Source organism: Rhopilema esculentum, chromosome 3 (assembly GCF_057945365.1).
Source record: "Rhopilema esculentum isolate cy_ngs chromosome 3, ASM5794536v1, whole genome shotgun sequence".
Taxonomy (NCBI): domain Eukaryota; kingdom Metazoa; phylum Cnidaria; class Scyphozoa; order Rhizostomeae; family Rhizostomatidae; genus Rhopilema; species Rhopilema esculentum.
In genome coordinates this window covers 3,841,091-3,865,005 of record NC_142817.1, presented here as the reverse complement: position 1 = coordinate 3,865,005, position 23,915 = coordinate 3,841,091, and the positions used below count along the sequence as shown (strand labels likewise).

Genomic DNA, 23,915 nt, shown 5'->3' with positions numbered 1-23,915 from the left:
TGGTCAGTTACTATTGTAAATTCTCTGTCATACAAATAGTAATGAAACCTCTGTGTTAACCAAAATACTGCTAAGCCTTCTCTTTCTGTCCGGGAATATCTTTGGTCTGTGGGACTTAAAGCATGTGATGCATAAGCAACTGGCTTGAGTTGTCCATCTTGTTGCTTTTGAGTAAGGATTGCTCCTAGTCCTACTGGTGACGGGTCTACGATGACTTTTGTGTCTGTATGAGGCTGGTAATAAACCATTGTGTTTGCATTTGTTAGGCTTTCTTTTAACTTGGTGAAACTTACTTGCTGTTTCTTGTTTTATGCAAATGTAGTTTCCTTTCTAGTGAGTTTCCTCAGAGGTTCTGTAAGTGTGGTATAGTCTTAGATAATGTGTGAGCAAAAGTTGACTAGACCTCGAAAACGTCTTACTACTGTTGCATTTGTTGGGACTTTGGCATTGTTGACTGCATCCACTTTGGATTGGTCAGGATGATTTCCTTTGTCTGTAAGATAATATCTTGCAAGTGTGAGCTTTGTTGTTCTAAATACACATTTCTTTGGGTTGATCTTTAAGTTTCTGGCATGCAATGCTTTGAATAGCGTGTCAAGACGCTCCGCCATTTCATCTCACTCGATGACCAGATCAGAATGTCATCTGATATTGACCTAGTGCCTGGGCCACCTGCAATGCTTTGCTCAATGACTTTCTGAAACTGCTCAAAGGCTGAACTGAATCCGTACAAAAGACGTTTTGATTGAAAACAACCTTCATGTGTTAGAATTGTTGTTATGTGCCTTGATTCCTCTGCTAACTCTAGTTGATGGTGCTCTTCTTTTAAATCTATCTTTAAAAAGTATTTTGCATTATTCAGCTCTGGGAGGATTTCTTCAACTTTTGGAATCTTGTGTCTTTCTCTTGCTATGGTTTCACTTGCTCTTCTCATATCTAAAACAAACATAATCGTATGGTTCCATTTCCCCTTGGTACTATCGGGATTATCCAGGTACTCGGACCTTTAACTTTCTCTATGCAGTCATTTCTCACCAATCTTTTTAGTTCTACAGAAACTTTCTTTCTTGTACGATATGGTAATCTTCTGGCTGGATGTTGAACGGGAATGACATTTTCATCAATATGTAGTTTTAACTTGTAGTCTTTGAATTTACACATGCCTTCAAATACTTCTTTGTTGTTGTCCAAAATTTTCTGAATCTTAGGGTCTATTTTGTGTCCAGTTGGCTTTTCTTGACTGATTTCATATACTGATTTGTTAAATGAACTTAATGGATCTGCTTTAGAACCTAGGACTGGGCCTACTCTTAAAAGATCAAGCTTTTCTGCTGTGTTTTGTCCTAGCAATGCTCTTCCTGAACCTCTCGTGACATGTTTGGGTTTCTTTCCTAAATGCTTCAGCTTTTGCTCTGATGTTCCTTTTAGTTTCAGTGGTTCTTTGCCTAGACAAGTGAATATCTTAGTCTTGCTGCTTTCAGGTTGTGGTTTTCTTCTGCAATTTCTGAAATGATATCTCATCAATGATGTTCAATGTTGATCCACTGTCAATGAGCATATTTATTGGTGTGCCATCTATATAGACTGGATATACTGGTCTTTCTTTGCTTCCAATTTTAAATACTGATGTTTCATTATCACTTTAACTTTCTGTTGTTACGTCCCTTGCTCTCACTTGATGACTTTTTCCCTTTTGTCATTCTACAGTCTTTGCTGTTATGATTTTTCATTCCACATCTTCCACATTGTTCCCTTTGTTGGGTGTATCTTTGATTTCTGTTTGCTTGCCTACCTTTGTGCTGGTATTTATTTGGCCTTATTTTATTCAGGTCTTAAAGAGATTCTTTCATTGTGTCAGCTGTTGATCCTACACCATTTTGATGTTCTATTTTCTTTGTCTGATGATCTGGTTGTTCCATGAGCTTTTCTATTATTAGAACTTTATCTAATGTGAGATATGGCTCTTGTAGCAATCTTTTTCTAAGCTTACTTGATTTGCATTTTGCTATTACTTGATCTCTTATCTCATCTTGTGTTGCATCACCATATTCACAATGAATGATTAACTTTTTCAACCTAGTGACATATGAATCTATGTTCTCTCCTGTTTTTTAACCAGTTTCATGAAATACACATCTTTCAAATGGAATATTCTTCTTGATATCAAAATGACTATCTAGCTTATTTACTGCCTGGTCATATGCTGTGCCTACCTCACCTAATGTTTCAAATATATCTTGCACTTCATGTCCTACAAGATGCAAAAGTGCTGCCCTCTTTTGGCTATCATTTTGAATACCTGTTGCATTCAGAAAGTAAACGAACTATTTTTTCCATTTTTGTCACCTTTGGCTTACCGTAGATGGGTCTCCTTTTGGATCAAATTCCTTAACTGGAGGCAACTGAATCGATTCTAGTTGAGGTTGCTGCGCCTGGCCTATTTGATTCTCGTTTTCTTTCATACTTCGTATTCTCTTGTCGAAATTATCACTTCCTAATCCTTCTTTGGGTTCTTTAGATAGCTTGTCGCCATAATATGTTGTGTATGCGCGCGCGATGCCTAAGATTCGCTGCGACCTAACGCTAGACCGAGAAAGCACACGAGACAAGACGCAACGTTTTCACTCTGACCCTGATCTAATCTTTGAACTCCAATCTGAGGCTAGTATAAGAGAGTTTATGCCTAATACATTACAGGCCATCAGCAATAATTTGCCGTCAAGCGTCTTTCCACGACCAGCGATCATGAAAATGCGGACATTAAAACGAAATGAGGCTGACACAGAGAATCTTACGTCTAAAACGGAGGAAAACCCAGTAATGGAAAAAAGCTTATAAATTTTTTAAACTTGGACAGGGACATTTTTTCTAAGATGTGAGTCGATCTTTTTGATTTAGCATGCTGTGCTGCTTTAGAGTAATTTTCTGTTTCGTCCCTTTCGAGAGATCCGCTGGGCAAATCACTCTTGAAAATGTTGTACGAGATTAATAATCACAAGTGATTAATTTGTGATTAAATCAATTTTGTGTGTGATTCATTTGATTTTTAGTGATAAAAGTGATTAATTTTTTTACTAATTTTTGATTCTTTAGAAACTGAATTATAGATTCAAAAGTGTTCTAAAATAATGTCATGCTCAATAAACCTCGTCAACGATTTTGCAACATACTGTATGAAGTTGAAAAAGAAAAATTAGCAGTTCAGCACGGGAGTGGATCCAGAAAAAAATTTGACCGTTGCAGATTTGCAAACGAAAAAAGTGCAAAAGTTTAATAACATCAACAACGGAGGAAAAACATTGAACAGCTGTTGATCACCTTGCCAAAGACATTAAGGCAAATCCATGTTTTCCGTTCTGTGGACTGCTATTTTCGTCATAAGAATTTGAATATGCTTTGAGAAAGCTATTTTTTTTTGTACTTGGATGAAAAACAGTAACAGTGAACAGTTGTTGATCACTTTAAATGCGACATTAAGGCAAATGCATGTTTTCTGTTGTGTAGACTGTTACTTTTGTCATAAGAATTTGAATATGCGTCAAAAAAGCTATCTTTCCTAAAAAATTGCATTAGCAACATGGATCCAAATAGCCTGGAATGAAAAAAACGGCGAACAGTTGTTGAGCACCTTGTGAAAGGCATTAAGACAAATGCATGTGCTCTGTTCTCTGCCCTCGCAAGTGATGTCGCTATTGGGAAATTAAACTGAGCGCGGAGACATTATACAAAGCAGAGAATCGGTCAGACGCTCCTCCGCTTCTCCATTCCTATCTTCTGTTTCCGCTCTCGAAATTATGTGGCTCTGGTAACCAGGGTATGCATGCTGCTGATTATCTCTTGCCTCTGGCAGGACAAATCTTGGAAGGCTAGAGTGAGCCGTAATATAAGTGCAGGTCATATTTTGTGCATTTCATTGGCTATGATTCGGATCCCAGGCTGATTGTGTTTCGACTAATTTTCGAAATCCAGGGACTGTTCACATGTGATGCTCAGACAAATTCTTATCATGCTATGTCACTTCTGAATGGGATGGCATTGGATGACCAATCTTTAAAGGCAGTATGTCCCTCATTGCTCTCAGAACCTCTTTTCATGGCCACGATATTCATGCATCGTTGATTCAATGCACAAATAAACAATCAGAATGAAGAACCACAATAGCGTAATTTCCCTGAGCATCACGGAAATTTGAAAAGGGGATAGACTGCCTTTAAAGATAGAACTAAATGTTTATCAAGGAAATATTTTGTCAAAAGCAGCCAAAAGTTGTTTATCCACCTTTTCAAATAAGCACCCTTTTTCATCACAAAGTTTGATCAAAGATTGGAAAATCGACTATTTGAGAAACAATGTCTCCTGATGCTTGGGAACAGTTGGCTAACTCGGTGAGGCTAACTCGGTAGGGCTAACTCGGTGAGGCTAACTCGGTGGGGCTAACTCGGTGGGGCTAACTCGGTGGGGCTAACTCGGTGGGGCTAACTCGGTGGGGCTAACTCGGAGGGGCTAACTCGGTGGGGCTAACTCGGTGGGGCTAACTTGGTGGGGCTAACTCGGTGGGGCTAACTCGATGGGGCTAACTCGGTGGGGCTAACTCGGTGGGGCTAACTCGGTGAGGCTAACTCGGTGGGGCTAACTCGGTGTGGCTAACTCGGTGGGGCTAACTCGGTGGGGCTATTTTATACTCAACACTCCAATTTATCCATATAGCAATGGCACGCTGACGTTTAAAATCCTTTAACAAGATGCCTAAATAACCTTCTTTTCGTTATTACTATAAATGGCCGATCAAACGCTTAATATAAATGGGCGCTTATTTTCTTCTCAAGCTTTAGATGGCAATAATTCGAGCTGTGGGCGCTTATCAGAAACTTTTATACTATCAGTCTTTTTAGGGACACAATATCAACATTTTGGGAACCGAAAAATTATTATAATTTTACCATATACTAACTCCACTGTAAAAGAGACGAAAGTGAGGACGAATTGGATTACGAACATGCAAAAAAGGTTGACTTAACTGCATCTGCCAATCGGGATACCAGTTATGATAAATTTTTCTCAAGAGAAACAGACCAGGAATTCGTTGTTGCAGCAGTCATCGCAAAAAGAAAACGTGAACCTGGTCTGAATTTTGTAACGCTTTTGATATTTGATACTGCAGATAAATCAACTTTGCTTAGATTGCTTGAATAGCTTTAAAAAGCTTTGATATAATTGCATTTCGAATAGATAGCGATTAACCAAACAACAGTTTCTAATTCTTAATACAGTGATTTTACCTTGTTCAAAAAGCATCAAGTGCTCATTTGCACCCTGCGCATAGACGTAGGAGCCAGGGGGGCACGGGTCCCCCTTTTCCGAAAAAGTAGTAAAGTACCTACTTGTAGCTTACAGCGGCGCCTCTATTTTGACAACGTGCCCCCTATCACTTTTGAAATGCTTTCTCCGGCAATGGACCTGAGCGCGTAATTGGTCATTTACAGTATGCTAAGCAAATAATAAAAAATGCTTTGCGAGGTAACAAACTTAAATTACTTCTTTCGTAACTTTTCCCTGGCCTGTCTTAAATTTGCTCGGAACTCGCATATCCAGTTCTTTATAATTATAGAAATAATTATAGAACGATAAATCGACAACAACAATGATATCAAAATAAGCAAAAACAAGTGCTTGTCTGCTGAGGAGGTAGGCCCTAAACATGAGAGTAGACATGAGTGCCATATTTTGATAAGGGGGAGGTTGTCAAAAAACATGAAAATTAAAAAAAGAATATTTCTGCCATGTCCGTTTTAACAGAAAGTGTCAATAATAGTTGTTATAGAAGAAGAGCCAAAATCCATTTCTCTGATTTTTCAATAAAATCAAATGATAAAATGAAAAGTTTCACACCGAAAACCATTTTAAAGCCAGAAATTTTTATTCGAAGGAGGTTCGTTCCTCCTTGCTCCTTTTTCTGTTACCTGTTTGGCTATATGACCCAAAGGAAATTTATGGCAATAAGATTATCGTAAAACCATTGAAAAAAAATAGAAAGAAATTATATCGAAGACAATTTCTGTAAGAACACAATTAATATAAAGTATATAATGTTCTATGGTAATGGGTATCAGAATGAAATGATTTGACTGATTCTAAAAATCATCTAAGTAACACAAGAAGTTTACTCTTTTACTCACATTGGTTGTTGATGAAATGCTATCATGATCACTAGATGAGGCTTCTGAGTCAAAGTATTCACTTGCACTTGAAATAATGTGTTTTCTACCTAAACTTATGTAAGAATGATTGACGAAAGCGGAGATATTACCAAAAGAGTTTAACGTTTAAAAGTCACATGTCAATAAAGAACTTTCTTTTCACCTGTGAACTGTTCGAGTAAATTGAAATGACTACTGTATATTAGCATAAAAACGAGACAAATCTTTGAATTGCAATTAGTTAGAACAGCACAAAAGCATTGAAACGAGCCATCCAGACGGGATACATTTAAAACAGAAAACTTCTATTGAAGCTACGCAACCAGTGAATAACAACAACAAGTTGAAAGAGCAAAGATAATCCAATAGAGTGATAAAGTAATGATATCACAAACTTCTTTTCTAAGAATTCTTAATTTTTAACGAGAAAACCTAAAGAGCATATGAATTACCTCTTAATTTACCAAAGCAACTTTATCATCTGCAAATAGAAAGAGACATCGGAAAGGGGGCGGGGGTAATCGCCTCTCTTGCCCTTTGATAGGGGGGCAAGGGGCCTTTTGCCCATTTCATAAAGATTCCATTGACACTGGCCTTTTGTTTATTACTAGAAATATTTGGGAAAAATGGACACCAGTAGCATAAAACTATGATCCTTTTCGGGTACAATTGTAATTTTACGACTTTAAATTGTTTCAGCAACTATGTGTGTTTTATGGTAGAAGGGTACTTTGGTTGTTTACATTTTTTTTAAAAATACTGTAAATTATTTCCAGTCTCGATTTTCTTAGGAAATTTTTGTTTCTGTCTGAATATATTCTTAAAGTATTCTTAGTTTTTCAAATCTGATATGGTTTCAGGGGAAGATCGCCCGCTTCTGAATAAAATTCAGGCTTTTGATAAACGAGATCTGTCAGTGCTTCCATTCCCTTTAACGAAGATCGCAAAGCAGGCAACTGCTGAAAAGTGAGACACCAATATACGAGCTAAAGCTGAGCAATATTCTTATGATGTTCTTAAAAATAGGATGATTCTCAGCTTGAATTTTCTTAAAAACAATATTCTTATAAGAAAAAAGAGTGTAAAAAGTCAACTATAAATCCAAGTTGATTGTTAGCCTTTAGAATATGTTTAAACTTATGCATTTCTATTTGGTATCAAACTAATCAAAAGTCTGAATGGGGATGACCACATGCATGTTTCTGAACCCCTTCCCTGTACATGCTCCTACGCTTTGCAGCTGACAACTCTCTCACTATGTACTAAAGTACCAATGTAGCCCTATTGCCTAGGAAAAGAAAATGACAAGGAGGGAGGAACATGTGCAGCTTCTTAGCTCAAAGTCCTTTGTACCATACTCTCTATATCTTTTCATTATTTGTAGCATATGAAGTCTATATATTGTTTGTTTATATGAGGTGAGCTTGCTATTAGAAGATATTTTACGAATGTACCATAGTTTTCCTTAGAATCTCTCCCCCCACCTCTCTGCATACACAGTTCATTGATTCTCCCAAAATCGAGTTCTATCAATTGATAAAAGCTAATATCTGTATTTATGGAATCGTCCCCAAAATCACGAAATGATAAACTTTTGGGCGTCCGGTTATCGAGTTTAACTCTCTCCTTTCAGTGCCCTTATAACCATTTAGCTATCTAAAAACTCTCACGTGACCCAGTTCAGCCCTACCTCAACTTACTTGCACACTAATTATAACTTAAGCCCCTCCACCACCGAGAAATAATCAAAGGATTTTTGTAACCGCGAATTTCTACGTTTGTTTGGTGAACCAAAAATCACGCTCGAGGTTGACAATTGTGCAAAGATTGTGTGGCTTTCAAAGTGACATTGAAGTGTGTGGGGTGACGAGTCAGAAGACTGGGAAAATGACTGTTACCTCTGCCAGTGGCAGTGGAGTGAGGGGCGGTATCTCACTACATCGACTATGGTGAAACCCGTATGCAAATCGTCACCCGGCCAACAGAAAAACTTAACTTAACTGAACTGAACTGGAGCTGAACTGAACTGAATTGAATTGAACTGAACTGGAGCTGAACTGAACTGAACTGGAGCTGAGCTGAGCTGAACTGAACTGAACTGAACTGAACTGGAGCTGAACTGGAGCTGAGCTGAACTGAACTGGAGCTGAACTGAACTGGAGCTGAGCTGAACTGAACTGGAGCTGAACTGAACTGGAGCTGAACTGAACTGAACGTTGCTTGCACCCTTCTTGTTGTTATAGATCCATTGACAGACTTTTCAGTGTTACCCTAGTCTTCTAAACCAACGACCAAGGATGTCACGCAACAGTTTAGCCCATCCTTGAGATATGGGCACATAAGGACAGGCTCTTTCTCCATCAAATCGCTGTAATTTGGTCTTGTTTATCAAACCTTTCAGAAACCGTTAGCAAACTTCAAGTCTTACGTTTTCCAAACCTCAGTCAATTATCGAGGTATTGGGGCATTCCACGACCTTGTGATCAAAAGCCAAAAGTTTAAATATAACGTTTTTATGATGTCACACTTGTTGAGCACTCTATCAGCCTTTTATTACAGGAGCACCCCCCCCCCCCCTTAATTGGCACGTTAACAAGGCTCTGGCACGATCTGAACTTTCCTCAATAATAGATAGTAAAGGGACTGCCGTAGTTACCAAATATAAAAGCTAGGAAGAAAGCATTTGAGATAGAGTTATCTCTATGTAATCTTGGAAAGTAACAAACGACAAACGAGACAACGATACAGTCAGATCGAATCGTTCTGTTAATAATACCAATATAGGGAAAACGTACACTTTTTATTTTTGATGCCTCATAAAGCCTCCATCTTCCCTAGAAATCAATACGTGCATACCAATGAGCATAACCTTACAATTTTTGTTTAACACCATTTGCGTCTTTTTACTTTAACTACCCTCAACACCAAATTAAGATCTCTAAATTATACCTTCTGGTTTATTTGCATCCAAATACTTTGACAGGCATTCTAACGATCTTGCTTCTGGGCCTAACCAAAAATGGGCAGTTAAAACGATCCGTGACTTGATTTGATTCCCAATGTTTGTCAACTGCAAGGGGAACAGCGTGCTGTTTGTTTCTTACTCAAATGCAATTTGCATATACTTTGATTATTCATGCTAACATAAAACACGGGATAGATTGCGATGCGCTGTTCGTTTTGTTTCCACGATTGCCTGTTTTTAATGTATACAAACAGGAACGGCCCTCATATTCAAAGACGTAAATATCAAGCAACCAATATTTGTAACACAAGAGTCCTTTGGTTCAGCAAATGACACGAAGGTCACATAATGATGCATGTGAACATTTCGAATCAACAAGGGAGACAAAAGGCGTCAAAAGCGAGAGATTTTTTAGAGAACCCCCTTAAACCACCGGCTTTGTTAGGAACAAACTCGAATGTATAGTTGCCAAGCAAATGTCAGAAGTAAATGTAACAAGATAGTAAATAAATGTAATTTGTTCAGTTGAATGAAAGGGAGTAGGAAGTAACACGAATTATAATATGCCGGAGCTACAGGGACAGAGCAGCCATCAGGTAACCAACCACGTAGCTGTAGGTGTCGGCTAGGGGGCAAACTCGAGCAAGAACCATACCTGAGGGGGGCAGGCTTTAAAACAAGAAAACAGATATATAACCAATAAATATATTTGGACAAAATAAAGGTCATGGAATTATAATTATACAAAATTTTCAAAATATCATTTGGAAAAACTGTAGCCAGAGGGGCAAGCTGTTGTCAAAATTTTCATTTGGGGGGGGGGAGGGGGGGCTGTGCCCCCCGCCCCCTGCAGCTACGTGGCTGCAGGTAACAAAGGGCAAAATCACCAGAGGTCTACCTAGGGAAGGGGAGCTAGCATATTTTATATTTGATTCAGATCGCATGCGACAAAAATCTTCAAAACACCTCTCAAACATGAATTCCTGTCGCAGGAAAAAAATCGTTATCGCTGGCGACAAAGGCGTCAGTTTGCGCTGGGCTAAGATGTACGGCATGTTTTAAATCTTTTTGTCTCATTCAACAAAAATCGCACATTTAGGATCCTGCAGACCTATAATTTTTGCTACAGAAAAACATAAATCGATATGGCGTGTACCAAATTTCCAGTGTACCATAAGCTTTAGGGTGCAAAACATTACTAAATAATTGTCAAATTAATAAAAATCCGATCAAATTTTTCACAAATGGCCTACGACGTCTGCATAAATGATCAAACTTTTGTTTTACTGCATTTTACTTCAAATGTTTCTTTGAACAACTAACTAACAGGGATTTAGCAAACATAGCTAAATCTTTAAATTGCAAATGCGGTGGTTAGCTCTAGATATATATGGTACAATATAAGTGATTTTGACATCATAATCTTTATTAATCAATCGTTCTAACTATCTGGACGACAATGTTTCTTTTTATCCTGGTCAGTAAAGTTTATATATATAAGTATTGAAGAAATGATTGGAAAACAATGAAAAATGCATGCTAGCCATAATTCATTTGTTTTTAGTAGCCTTCTCGTAATTATCATTCATGCGACGGATATTCCTTCTCGACTCGCTGTTCGGAACTTCCGATCTAGCCATATTCGATAGAACGTGGATACGATATATCGTATCAAAAACAAATAAAGCCAATACGACATATAGTCTGAAACCAATCAAATCTCTACGGAGAAGCTACACAAGGGGGAGGGGGGGGGGAGTGCATTCTATCCAAAACATGTCGTCTAAAACCCGGGATCTCGTACGGATATTCGCGGAATGAATTGTCTTGTACAAGAATAAACAGGTTTCTATTTTACACATAACTAACCATAGGAATATGCAATTGCTTTTTGCTGCAGATTAATCTATACAAACATGCATATAAATCTTATAAAGAACAATTAGGAAAACAGAGAAAGATGAACATACTTCAGCTTTAATAACTGTTGTCGTCCGTGATCGCTAAAGACACTCATTTTCGCAAAACGACTGCCAACATTTTCAGACAGCCCCAAAGCTTCGTCTTATCTCAGCATTTGAAAGGGACCTTTTGCAAATGCAAGACTTGCTAAATAGACCAAACAAAACATATTATCAACTGGATAGCTATTGTCTACTTGCTGGAACATACAGGTGGTGAGTGTTGCCGAAAAATCAACAAAACAATACACCGAATAAATAACTGGTACTGAATATACAAATAGACGGGTGAAAAATTCGACTTGATAGTTACGGTTTGAAATGCAAAGTCAACCTCAGGTTGATAAATTTTGTTGAAAACAGCAAAGAAATTCTTGCGATATGCTTTATACTAAAGTAGTTCGATTATAAGTTATTTAGAGCAGATTTCTGTTCATAGGAAGCTTTTTAAGTCTCGGACAAAGAGAATTGATAAGGACTTTGTGAAAAGGGGATAGTTTTCCTAAAGTCAGTTTACAGGGGTTTGGGCTCTAGGGATCATTGTGACACGTTTAACGTGGTTTTATTGACGTCTTTAGTCCATTCATTTCAAAGTCTCCAATTCAGGAATGCAACCTAGAAAAAGGAAAGCACGGGCAAGGGGAATTTCAATAACGCTATTTTCAATAGAAAATTGATAAAGATAAGATCAAAGAATGAAACGGATGAAAAACTGATATCTAATAAAAGATTTAATTTTCTGTCATTAGGTAATAATCAGCGATGTGGCCCATTGACTTCACAAAAGAAAGCAAAGTAAACTGTTAAGGTCTCTAAAGAATGTTGAAAGTGAAATAAAGGTCTTTAGATGACCCTTAATTATCATTGATACAAAGATAAAAAATTATATATAAAAATCATTACATAAGCTTACAATACAACCCAAGCAAATGTTTAGTTTACGCACTTTCTTCAAACTTCCTCTCGACGAACGAGTACTTAAAGGGGTATATGTCAAAAAAGTTTTCCTAAACTTGATGTCTAAAATTTGACTGATTTTTTTCAGTTTTAAATACTGGCTACCTAAAACGTATTCAAAAAAAGCTAATTGACTTGACATCCAATCGGGTATTAATTGGCTAATTTGCTTGAAAGCTTACTATAAAACAATATCTAAAGTGAAAAACACATTTGAAAATGAAAACAAGATTGGACTAACAATTTGGCAATTTTTTAATGAAATTATCAAATTTACCTTATAATTATCTATCATGTTGCAGAATTATGAACTTTGCTTAGGCCAGGTTTCAAGCCTTTACACAAATTCCGCCTTGCTATTCTAAATTTTTACAGATAAGAACCAGGGAAGAATTTAAGCAACAATGATTGGGGTGGGTGTTAGATAATTATTGGTACCACACCCTTCAGGTCACTGGAAAATGACGGAAACGCCCGTATTTAACAGATAAGAAGATAAATAATGTTAAATCTTGGCGTTCATTTGTTTCTACAGACTACCAAAAAATGATTATTACCGAATGGAAGCAAATAACACAGAAATATTGGGAGGGGTGTCACACCCCCTACACCCCCTGCTAAATCAGTCCCTGATAAGAACACTTGCTATAGCAAAGGAAAATTTGATGTTTCTTTAACGATTATCAGAGAAGGTCATGATTGCAAGACCAGAGAGTGACAACGTTCTCTTTTCACTAACTTTCCAGCATGTCTGCTACCGTAGCTAATTGCATAAAATTGTCTATCAATCTTGCTTAAAATGCAACACATCTCAGCCTTAATGAATTTGAATATTCCAGTTCAAAGGAAAAGATCTAGTTTTGAATCCAGCTTTAAACCTATTTACATTGCAATATCATCTTCCATTCCTATGACCAAAAAAAACATGAGATCCCAATTATACTTTCCCTGGAACGCTAAAAAGCGATTAGCTTTCATTTATTCACCAAACTGCGCGGTCAAGGGAAGAAAAAGAGGTCATTTGATTGCTATGGTGCGCTCCAATAAGATCTTATTCAGGGCTGCCATTCTAAATCGGCTAAGTGGTTTCCTTATAAATGCGAACTGTTGCCTGTATGTTTACAAGCATTGATAGAATTTCACAATGGTACCAGTAAAAATCCCCCGAAGCAACACTGTTTGACGTCAGAGCGAACGTTTTTATTGTATGTTAAAACAGAAATAAGGCTTGTAAACATTAATATTTAGTTGTCTTTTGAAATACAGTGCGAGATGAATACAGGTTTTCTAAGATACACAGACAGTCGTCACTGTTTATTCAGTTCATTCGATCAATAGTAAGTGAATCTATAAATTCGATCAATAGTAAGTGCTAGGTGACAAGAGGACTGGGCTTTCCTTGTTAGAATCCCAAAGTGACTAATTTCAGCATCTTTCTACTTTTCTTTAAGACAGCTGCGAGAGGCTGTCTTCTTATTTTTATAACACTAACATATCAATTGGAAAATATAAAAATGTACGTTATCGAGTTGCAAAAATGTATTGGGCAACTTAAGATACTGAGATAGGCCTACAAGTCAAGATGATTTAATAAAGAGAGGGCCAGGCACATTTGAGCAGATCTCAAAAAGTGGGTGGGAGACATTTCGTTCTCAATTGACTCAAACTTTTGGTAAAGCTTGTTTAGATAGCTGTCCTAGCGATCAAAAGGCTCTGTGGTTGTAAAATTTGCGGTATTTCAACATATATATCCCTGTAAAGATCACAAAGCTTTTTGTGCTGACTGAAACCTTTGTACAACGTCACTCGTGTAATTAATCCACTTTCTGTCTATTAAATCCAAAGAATATTTAAGGGCCTTTAACGCAATACCGGATTCATTTCGTATCGGATTACTGTTGGAATGAAATCTGTCCGCTGCGAAAGAAGAATGGGAGCATAACCCGATACTCTACTGCTCCGGCCGGAGATTCATAGTTTTATGCCAGGTTTTGCTTAGCGGCTTTGTATGAAATGACTCCGGTATCGTATGAACAGGGTCTGAATCGTTTATCGGCTTACGTAAATCGTGTAATCACATGACATTTGGCAAGTGACAACCCAAAAAGGGACAATTCCCCCTTAACCATCCTCGCATGGATTAGAACCGTTGCTATGGGCTTGACTTGTGGATCTAGATTATTACACATAATGTAATTCACTGATGATAGGGTTATCGTGATCAGTTGCCTCGTAGAAGTGTATCTAAATCTAAATAAAAAATCTAAAAATTGAAATGCATTTAACTGCAATACGTGCCAAAAGTAGGAGTGGCTTTTTAATTATCTGGGGGTAGTGCTTAAGGAATGAGGGAAGCGATGGCCCCCGCAATTAGCTGTTATCGCGTGTTAGCTATTACTAGAGTCTAAGGGCAATCGGATAACAAACAAAGTTTTTCCAGAGTTACAGGGTCGCCTAGTCAACAACCTCGGTTTGGAATCAAAAGCGGATCATTCGCGCCAAACTTCCAGCCAAGATTCTAAGTCGTTGCCAAATTTTCAGCTAAATGGAAAACTATTTACATCGGAGAAGGTACCTATTACATTAAAGGATGGACGTTTCAAAAAAGATAAATCATATTATGTTGGTTTGGTGTTGCAACTAGAGTCGCTGATCAATTTCCACTGTTCAATTTACCTTAAGTGTAGTATTAAAAAATACTGTCTTCAAAATAGAGGCACTCTAAAGATTCTTTTGAATCCCAAGACCTGCTTATAAATATGTCTGCGAACTTCAATTAAACCATCACAGATATGATTCTGTATTCAGATATGATTTTTAACCAACAAAATGCGACATTTCCATTTGGCTTGTACACCAAAATGAGCTAATATTCATCGATAGGGGGGGGGGGGGGCATGAGTGAAGAGGCAAGAGGCAGGGGGCAAGCTTGTGGGCTCAGAAGAGTTAATGGTACAAGAGCCTGGAGTACTGAAGGGGATAGGGAAGTGAAGTTGGGGGGGCTTGTGAGTTTTAGCGGTTACCAGGGAGGACCTCAGGAGGTGGGGGGCTCAAGGAGGTAGATCCTTTACGAAGCAGAAGATATGAGGATTTGCTCATCCAAACTTGTTGAAATTAACGAGATTCGGACAGCTCAATTCAAATAAGAACCAGACACAAACATTTAGATAGCTTAAATGCTTTGTAGGTATTTTGAAGTTTTAAAAGCAACACTATCAATTTTTCATGACGTTGCAGACAGGTACCCAAACATTACTAAAGTTAGTCTATTACATAAATTAGCAATTCCTTTTAAAACAAATCAGGCTTTTGCGGATGGTATAGAGTTTTGCCGCAACTGGACGAGTTTTGCCTGTTTAAGAAAAGGTAAATCAGGCCCTCAAAAAACTCAAAAGAGATATCTGCTTATGAAAATGCCTAAAACCAAACAGTGTGTCGACTTTATTACAATAATAGGGGAATTTCTACAAAGAAAATGCTGTCTTCTTGCGATATGAAATTTTTGGCCTATTAAACAACGCCTTTTATAAAGTCATGGAAGATTACTTGGCCTAAAAAGCTAACCCAACCAATAGTACAAGGAGAAACGTTCTTTCGAGCGATTTTTTCCCAGGACGAGGGTCCAGAGTCAATGAATTTTGAATCCAGTACCTTATCGCATGCCCGTCTAAAATAAATTCTCATGTTGCCAGTTTGCAGACATCCTCGTATGAAAATCCGTCGATACTTTTACCTTTGTCTTTTCCCTGTGAAAACAAAAAAAATTGGAATCGCTATATTTTGAAAACTACAGATTAAAGCCAAACAATTAAGCATTTAGCATTCGGAATCAGCACCTGGTTTTATCTGATGAAGTATAATTACAAATAAAGATAAGAAGTGTGTATTGGATACAAAATATAAAACAGACTTGCAACCAACCAGACGAAAACTTTGATGTAAACACTGAATTATTCACAAGTAACATAAAAAGAATAGTCTGTTCATGCATACGTATTGATAGTTCTATTGATTAGCAATGATAAAAACTGTGTTAGTTAGTGGATTTAAAAATCGATTTTTAATGCTTTCGATGTCTGAAAAATATAAGTGCTTGTTTGTGAACGTGATAAGTGCATATATTAACAGGGCTTCATACACATACATTTCGTGAGGATGGCTCAGTGGTTTAAAGCGCGGACTACCGATTCAAGAGTCTAGAGTTTGAGCCACTGATATGACCAAACTTTCATTTAGAGTAAGGAGAGTCACCAGCTCTCTGCATTTCCATTTGTAGGAATCACGAGATGTGGTCATATCGAGAGAAAGGACCAGGACACTGCTTTATAAGCACAACTTCTCTGTGTCCTTAAAACTACCTTCAGATACAAGGTATTAACAAAATTCAAATACAAATAATTCATACACTCTCTATTCTTGCAGTGATTGAAAAGCGCCTTTCATCTAGTGACATCATGGTTGCAGTCTCTCCGCGATATACACCATTGAGAATCCTCAGCAGTCGCCCTTCAAGGGAAAAGGTGTTATCATCATCATCATCAACAAAAACCTATCTGACTATTCAAATGTCTATACTAAAAGTTATTCTGCAATTTCTGAGAATGTTAAAACAATGAAATTAATCTGTTAGTATGTCATATAAAAAAAATTGACTTTATTCATCTCCAAATAGGTTAAGTGATTAGGTATTCAGCTTTTTGGGGAAACGCGTCATAAAATGCAGTCTTAAATAAAAGGAAAAAAGTCTGCGTCATTCAGTGCTGTCGCTAGTGATTCTGCTCAAGGGGAATCCCTTCCCTACAAGATGACAAAATAATGCCCTATTAAACGAAATTATTTTCAAGAGGGGTGTCACACAGAGGTGCCTTTATAAAAAATAAGGAGGGGTTGTGCTGTAGGCAAATGGTAGAAGGCCACACCCATGTTCACACCCAATATTCCTGCATTTACTCAATATACTTGCATTTATGTTAAAGATTCGCTTTTGTGAATATGGAACTATTCAAGTACTCTAAAAGGCTAATAGAAAGAGCCTATATAGGAAAATCGATAGCAAAATAATGGGTTAGTTTATATTGCCAAGTAGGGAAATCGCCCGACCAGACATATACCGGCCTGTTAGGGGTACTGTGTCCCGCAAAAATCTCTCTGAGTTTTTACAAGAGGGTTAAGCCCTCGAGCCCCCTAGCCACCCATCCACGGAAGCCCTTGTATCATATCCCCTAGGCCACAATTATTGTGTGATTGAAGTTGCGTTACCGATATCTAGCGTAGTGAAAACCAGCTATTCTAAATGTCACTTAAGAGATCAAGATAAGCTAAAGAAACAGACCTGGTTGTGGTATGACAGTTTCTATGTGAGCCTGGTCAAGCTTCAGTTTATCTCCACTGTCCAGCATTTCAACTACAGCAACAAATTTATCTTTAACGGCCTAAAGAATAAGAAAATGTAGATTAAAATGCAACGAAACTTAATAACTGACCATGGGTAAAATAACTACATACAAAGCTATTTAGTTTGAGCAAAAAATTTGAAAATAGCCTTTTTGGCAATCTTTGATTAATCGTCGGTCGTTAAAGACATCGTATAGGGGTCGTATAGAATGAACATTTTTGTGTATTTCCATGACAAACTGAATCGATTTTATTTTGGGCTGGCAACGGCGATTACTATAGCCAGATAAAATAAACTTGTTTCACCAAAATGATTGGACAAAAATGTCACTATCACTCTCTTTATCGACGAACTAGAAATTTTCCCAGGTTAGTTGTTCGGATTTCTTGAACGAATTTGAGGCTTGGGGCGTTATAGTAATGTTATTATTTCAATAGTGATTTTTTTACAATTTATTACTTTAAATTTTTTCTATGAAACTAAAAACAATGTCACAAGTCAATTTGTTTTGTTAACATCAGGGAAAGTTATACATAGTCGTCACATAGTCATCTGAAGAAGAGCAAATTCATATGTTGCTCTCATTTCTTGGAAAATTCAAGCTCGAGGTCTTATTATAAAGTGTGTTATATAGTAAATAGTGATACGAAAAACTGAAACGAAGTCATTTTCTTGTTTAAAAGAGGATGAGAGTCCTGTCAGCTTATAAAAGGTTTAGCATACAAAGCTGGATATGATAATGAAAGCTCTAGATCAATCAGTACAATCAATTAACGTTTTGTATGTAACTCCAAATTTTTCTGAACGATTTTGAGTGGCTACTAGATTAACCATCGCAATATTAGTCTGGATATAATTTTTCTTACTGTTTGTGCTTGGAGTGTAGATAATATGGCAATATCAAGCATCAAAACTTATAAAAGGCACTGACTACAAAATTACCCTGATTAAACTTTTCACCCACAGCTGATAATCACGATCAAAACCATAATAAATTGTCAGCTTTAGGCTCTCGTAGGATCAGCAACATGAAAACATACATATAGAATGAAAATGATCTTTTATCCAAATCTTTAGCCAAAAAAATTGGTAAAAATGTTTAGCTGTTCTTTAAATTCAGGCATAAATTGAATTGACATACATAAATGCGGTGTTTTGCTTTATAAGTAGAATGCGCGTTAAACACGACTTTAAACTTTATGCAGAATGAATTTGCTTATTTATTCTCCAATCAAAATAATCAGCAATCCTCTAGGATTATCCATAAAAACCCATAAATGTCCAAAGGCTATTTGAAATTAGCTGCCAATGTGTACAAAACATACAATATGTATGGAGTAAAGAATTGTCTTTGTTATTGAATGTAAACGTAAACTAAAGTAAACAATAAAGCGATAAATGTTAAATGTATAGTTCAAATTGAAAGAAATAAACAATAAACAGCTCCATGTGCCCACTAATCTCAGACCAGGACGGGTATATCTCAAGGCAAAATTCAGTATTCAAAATTTTATGTCTTTTATGTCTTAAAACTTTTGCTCTTACAAAGCCATTTGGATTTAGTACTTTTAAACGTTAAGAGAGAAAGTCAAAAATGTAGTTTGGTCTATCGGTCTTTCATTCTCCGGAGTGCTCTTGTAAAAAAGTCTAAACTTTCCAGCTATTCTTATCAATGACAATTCATAAAATGTTGTTAAGTAACTGTATTCCTTTTATTGATTTTAAAGTTTTTGTCAAGTAAGCCATATAGCTAGTATGTATAACTTCACGATTGCGACCTAAGTTCTTTGGGAGACAAGCCTAGATTCATATTGACAAGGGCTATTTTTCTATCAATTTGTCTGAATCAACAAGAAAGTGCATTATATGCCCATGCAATTTATGAAAAAAAAGCAAGGTCAGGTAAAGATAGAAGGGTAAAGTAGCTCCCGCGAGAAAAGAAAACAGGCAAAGAGTAATTAGCTAGTGATATGGACATACGAGATTTTTTCTTGCATGTTGCAGACTACATTTCATATAAAGCTGCTGGAAATGAAAACTCTAAAGAAACAGGAAAGAATTGAAGATCATCGGATTTTGTTGAATAGGGTAATGCTTCTTGAACAGAGAACAGCTTACATTTACAGATCTTCAGACACGGTTTTGTTGAATAGGTCAATAGAAGAGCAGGATGGTTGAAAGATTTAGATGAGATCCAAGTTTTTGATGTTTGCAATCTGAGAAACCTTTAAATTGCGTGAGGAACATAAGCTTCTACGATGCCAAGCACGCATTTGGTTTGTACCGAAACAACAAAACCCAATCTACAAAAACATTTAAAAAATTCATGCAATATGATATTCAATATGACAGCTTATATTCAGATTCTAGATTCTGCTTCGGATCAAAAAGTGGCATTGCAAAGCAATACATCTAACGAAACAGCCCCATAGCATGCCAGAAATCATTGCATATCGTAAGTTTGAGAATATGTTTGGCCTGAGAATTTAAGATCCCTGCCAACAATTCGATTTCAGAAACAGACGTTCATATCAAGAACCAAAAAAGTACCCCAAAGGACTGTACTGGATTATTGAGATTTCCGTGCGAAAAGGATACTACAATCGTATTCTTCTCCCTTTCTTCGATATAAAACATATAAAATGTCCTCAGGGGTGTGACACATTTTCCATTTCACAAAAGGACCGGACAAAGACCATACCCATGATTTACACGGCGGCAGAGCTAAAGGCTAAGTGTTCTTTAGTTCATTTACTTCGTAATAATACCGATCGATAAATTCACTCGATAAGCTAAATTAGATTGCCATTCTACCGTTGGAAGTTGGTCTACTAAAGACATAGAGTGTATACTTGATCCTCCTCGGGAACCAGGTCTTTGCGCCTTATCTCAAGAATTAAACCCAACCTGATTCAAATCAGCCAACACTTAATGTGTGCTTCTTGAAAGGACTAATCTTATAAGATTCAAGTATGCACACACAAAGAATTCACACCTATCGGCAAATCTGTGGTTGGCAAATCTTTAAGGGTTCAATTAGGTAAGGCCTAGAGTTCAAATATGTCCACCTCTACCAGTGAATTGAATTTTAATCATATCAACACGATAAAATACTCGATTAATAAATAGATTTTGGAAATGATAGAGTAAGCTTACATACCGTTATTTCTCCTTTCTTTTTATAATATTTTTCTCCCAACTTTTTCGTGATAACCTTGACAATAATTCCCTGGGATGAAATAAACTTTTATTAGTGTCGCTAAAAGAAAATCCAACAAGAAAGCGTCGAAACCAATTATTTCTACAACTTGACCATGACGACAACGACCAGCAAAAGGAAGTTAGAGAGATCGATCATCAATTAAGGTTGTCCTGGTGGATCCTTAAGAACAACAAATAGATCAACTTTGACACAATGGCAATCCTTACTTTTCAGTACAATGGGGTGACTTGCTATGGTGAACTAGAATCATCACGCTGAACATTTGGATGACACTCCAGGTATCTTTCATCATCATTAGGTACCATATTCTATCAAAGGTTGGCTACCATGACCCTCTAACTATCCCAAAATCTGAGTTTGGTTTGTTGTCATGGTCATAGATAGGTATCTTTCAGGGTCAAGATTTATTCAAACATCACCGACAGGCTCACACTATCAAAGCATCTATTAACATGTGAGACTGTCAAGCTATCGAGAGAGGGGTAGCTGGGCATTGCAAAATCAAGGTGTTTTTATATGTGATGCTACGTGTCCAGTGTCTATCTCAAATTTCATACCGGGACATTTGCGGTTTTGGTACATTTTAATACATTTCCCTGCACTAATTGGTATTTTGGTTGACAGGTTCTCAATTTCAGAAAATAATTAAATGACATTGATAGGTCAGCTTCTCCATTCGCACCGTTCTGGTAATTCCGAATTACAGGTAACAGCGCAGCTAATATGCTTCTTGGCGAAATAATCGCAAAATCGCCAGTTACTTCACCCCATGGCAATTGCACAAATGATGAGAGAAAGACAGGCTAAATATACATTTTTGTATAACAACCATTAAATTGAAGTTCAGAGAGGCTGTTCTTACTTTTTTCGAAACTTTGAGGCTCGATTGTTCTTTACTTGTTCCTACACTTTTAGGGTGTATGCAGTGCAATTGCTAGCTAGTGTGCTCTAGGGGGGAGGGGGGGGGGGTGTTCATGCCCAACTGCCAACAAAGTGAGAGAGTGATACATCCTTTGTTTGCCAAAAAGTTTGAAAGTCACCAAATTAGATGACAAAAACCTCCTCGTTTTTGGAGATGAACAATTTTTAGGGGGGTTTCACAACTTTGTTTCAAATGAAATCTTACAGTAGCTCAGCCACAGCTTGCTCTTCCTTTGTTTTTAATTTTTGGCCAATTTCGAGGCTCGTTTTCTTATAAAATTATTCTTTATAAAAAAACTGAGGTAAAATTTTTCTCATAAAGAGTGTATTTTGTTAGAAAAGGTGACCAAAAAATAATGGACTTCGAGTGTCATATTTGCCTATGATCTCTATGGAAATCTTTGAATAAACATCTGCAAAATGCTTTTATTTTTCATGATTCTGTAAACTCGGATCAAGATTCTTTAAGCGAAGAAATAGTTGTCAAGTTATATGAGGTCTCAAATGTTAAACGATTGGCTACTCGAAACAAAACGACTTCTTCTGGAGCCGTTGGCCAAGTGTTGTGTACTTGTATGGCTGATCAAAACAGTGAACAGATCTGAGTCTTGTAAACATAGGCTGACCTACAACACACATTAGATCACTAGACGATGCAATACATAAAAGAACGCTATACAAATCAGAACCCTTGAGAAACGCATTTTCTCAACTTGGTAATCTTCTTCCTACCGAACTAAGATAGAATTTTCTCTCATATCTATTAAGTGCTCCCCATATTCCATTTTTTGATGACAAATTTTGCTTCCGTGCTTCATTTATTTCTCGTTTTTCATTGTTTCAAATAGCAATAATCTCTTGTTTGTGTCGGCTTGCAACAAGCAGCTAGTGACAGTGAAAAAGAGTAAAAACAGAATGATAAACAAGTGACGGATATTCGTTCATACCTTTGTAATCCAGTTTTCATGCCTTTTTATTTTAGAAGTCTTTGCTTTCTGTTCCTTAAAATAAAATGATAGAAATCAGTAAATCAAGGGAGATTTAGTTTTACTCAAGACACGATTCACGACAAAGAGCAATCATCAAATAGAAAATGAGAATTCACAAATCAAAACTTGCCTCGACGATTTCTTCTAGCGCAGATTTTCTTTTTTGACTTGGCTTACTGCAGAATAAGAACCAAGTTAGTCAAATACCGAGAGGTTAACTTTTGCTTACATACCCTGACACAGTCAAGCAAATAGCTTATTTCTGCACAGTATACAAAATGCACCAAAGTTCGTAGATAAGGGTTCATAGGAAAAAATCCCCTCCGAAACGAAACTAAATGTCTAGAAATGCGAAATTCGAAAATCAGCTTCTTGATTTAATTTTAAACAAATCTCAGTGAATCAACTGTATTTATTTCAAAATAACGACTGGAAATACCGTCGGGAGGATTGCCAATTTAGGAGGAAAGACTCCTTTAAAGGTTGTAGGGGTAAATTCGGTTAAAATACCATTTTGAAAAGGGATATAAAAAATTAGAGGTCACAAAAATCTGATTTACAATTCAGGGTAAAATTCAAGCAATCATGATGATTGGCTGAAGCGTAAAATATACCCAAGTGCACCAGCTGTATCATAAACATCGTTAGTTTATGTTCACTGCTTAGTTTATGTAAAGAGAACACAAAAGAAAATATTTTCGACATACATTGATTAGCAAAAGAATCAGTGATGGTAGCATAAGAATTGAGAAATAATAACTGACAATCTTGTGGAGCATCTAGGCATATAAATTTACGAAGCAGTTGTGAATAAAAACGGAAGCTATCGATTCACCTTTGCGAATAAGTTTATTAATTTTTAAAAAATTTGTCTTCCATTCCAAATCAATCTTATGCAAAAATCTATCATGTTATTACTTGAAATATGCAGATAAAATGAAAATGAAAATAGGCCTATACATTCAAGCTTCAGAAGTCTTACAAGCAACTATAAAAAAAGAAGTCAATGCAAACCTTCGACTTGCTTTTGAGGAAGAAGAAGGAGAAGAGGAAGCTGAGGGGAACACTTGGGGTTTTGCTTTGCCAAGGTCACTCAAGGGATTTGCACCAGCCGCAGCTATTGCCTGTCTGAGAGAGTGCAAAGAATTTGTACATCAATCACAGTAGAATTGAAAACCAATACAATCACAAGTGCCTTTGCATCACAAGCTATGTTTTTGAACATTTTCACAGTCTGGCTGAAGAAAATTCTTGAAAAGAAGTTATCACAATAATTTCTTCAAATTTTCGTTATATCAAGTATGGTA

At 36.8% G+C, this 23,915-nt stretch overlaps 2 protein-coding genes across 7 annotated transcripts in view; both read right to left on the bottom strand.

Moving 5' to 3' along the window:
* Positions 1-14,165, bottom strand: part of LOC135692645 (uncharacterized) — a 65,104-nt gene extending 50,939 nt beyond the window's left edge. For 3 of the 6 annotated variants that reach the window (XM_065210845.2, XM_065210846.2, XM_065210848.2), the window contains exon 1: positions 11,133-14,165. In XM_065210845.2, coding sequence (XP_065066917.1) covers positions 11,133-11,179 — 47 coding nt within the window. In that variant the 5' untranslated portion in view covers positions 11,180-14,165. Of the gene's footprint in view, positions 1-9,146; positions 9,578-11,132 lie in introns of those variants that run through there. The other 3 variants (XM_065210854.2, XM_065210847.2, XM_065210853.2) reach the window with 3 other exon arrangements.
* Positions 14,166-14,315: 150 nt separating this feature from the next.
* LOC135692653 (DNA/RNA-binding protein KIN17) overlaps positions 14,316-23,915 on the bottom strand; it is a 31,955-nt gene continuing 22,355 nt past the window's right edge. Inside the window, exons 11-17 of the mRNA XM_065210863.2 lie at positions 23,623-23,736; positions 22,739-22,784; positions 22,567-22,620; positions 20,636-20,704; positions 17,413-17,512; positions 16,486-16,586; positions 14,316-15,826 (exon numbers count right to left, since the gene is read on the bottom strand). Coding sequence (XP_065066935.2) covers positions 15,761-15,826; positions 16,486-16,586; positions 17,413-17,512; positions 20,636-20,704; positions 22,567-22,620; positions 22,739-22,784; positions 23,623-23,736 — 550 coding nt within the window. The 3' untranslated portion in view covers positions 14,316-15,760. The remainder of the gene's footprint in view (positions 15,827-16,485; positions 16,587-17,412; positions 17,513-20,635; positions 20,705-22,566; positions 22,621-22,738; positions 22,785-23,622; positions 23,737-23,915) is intronic.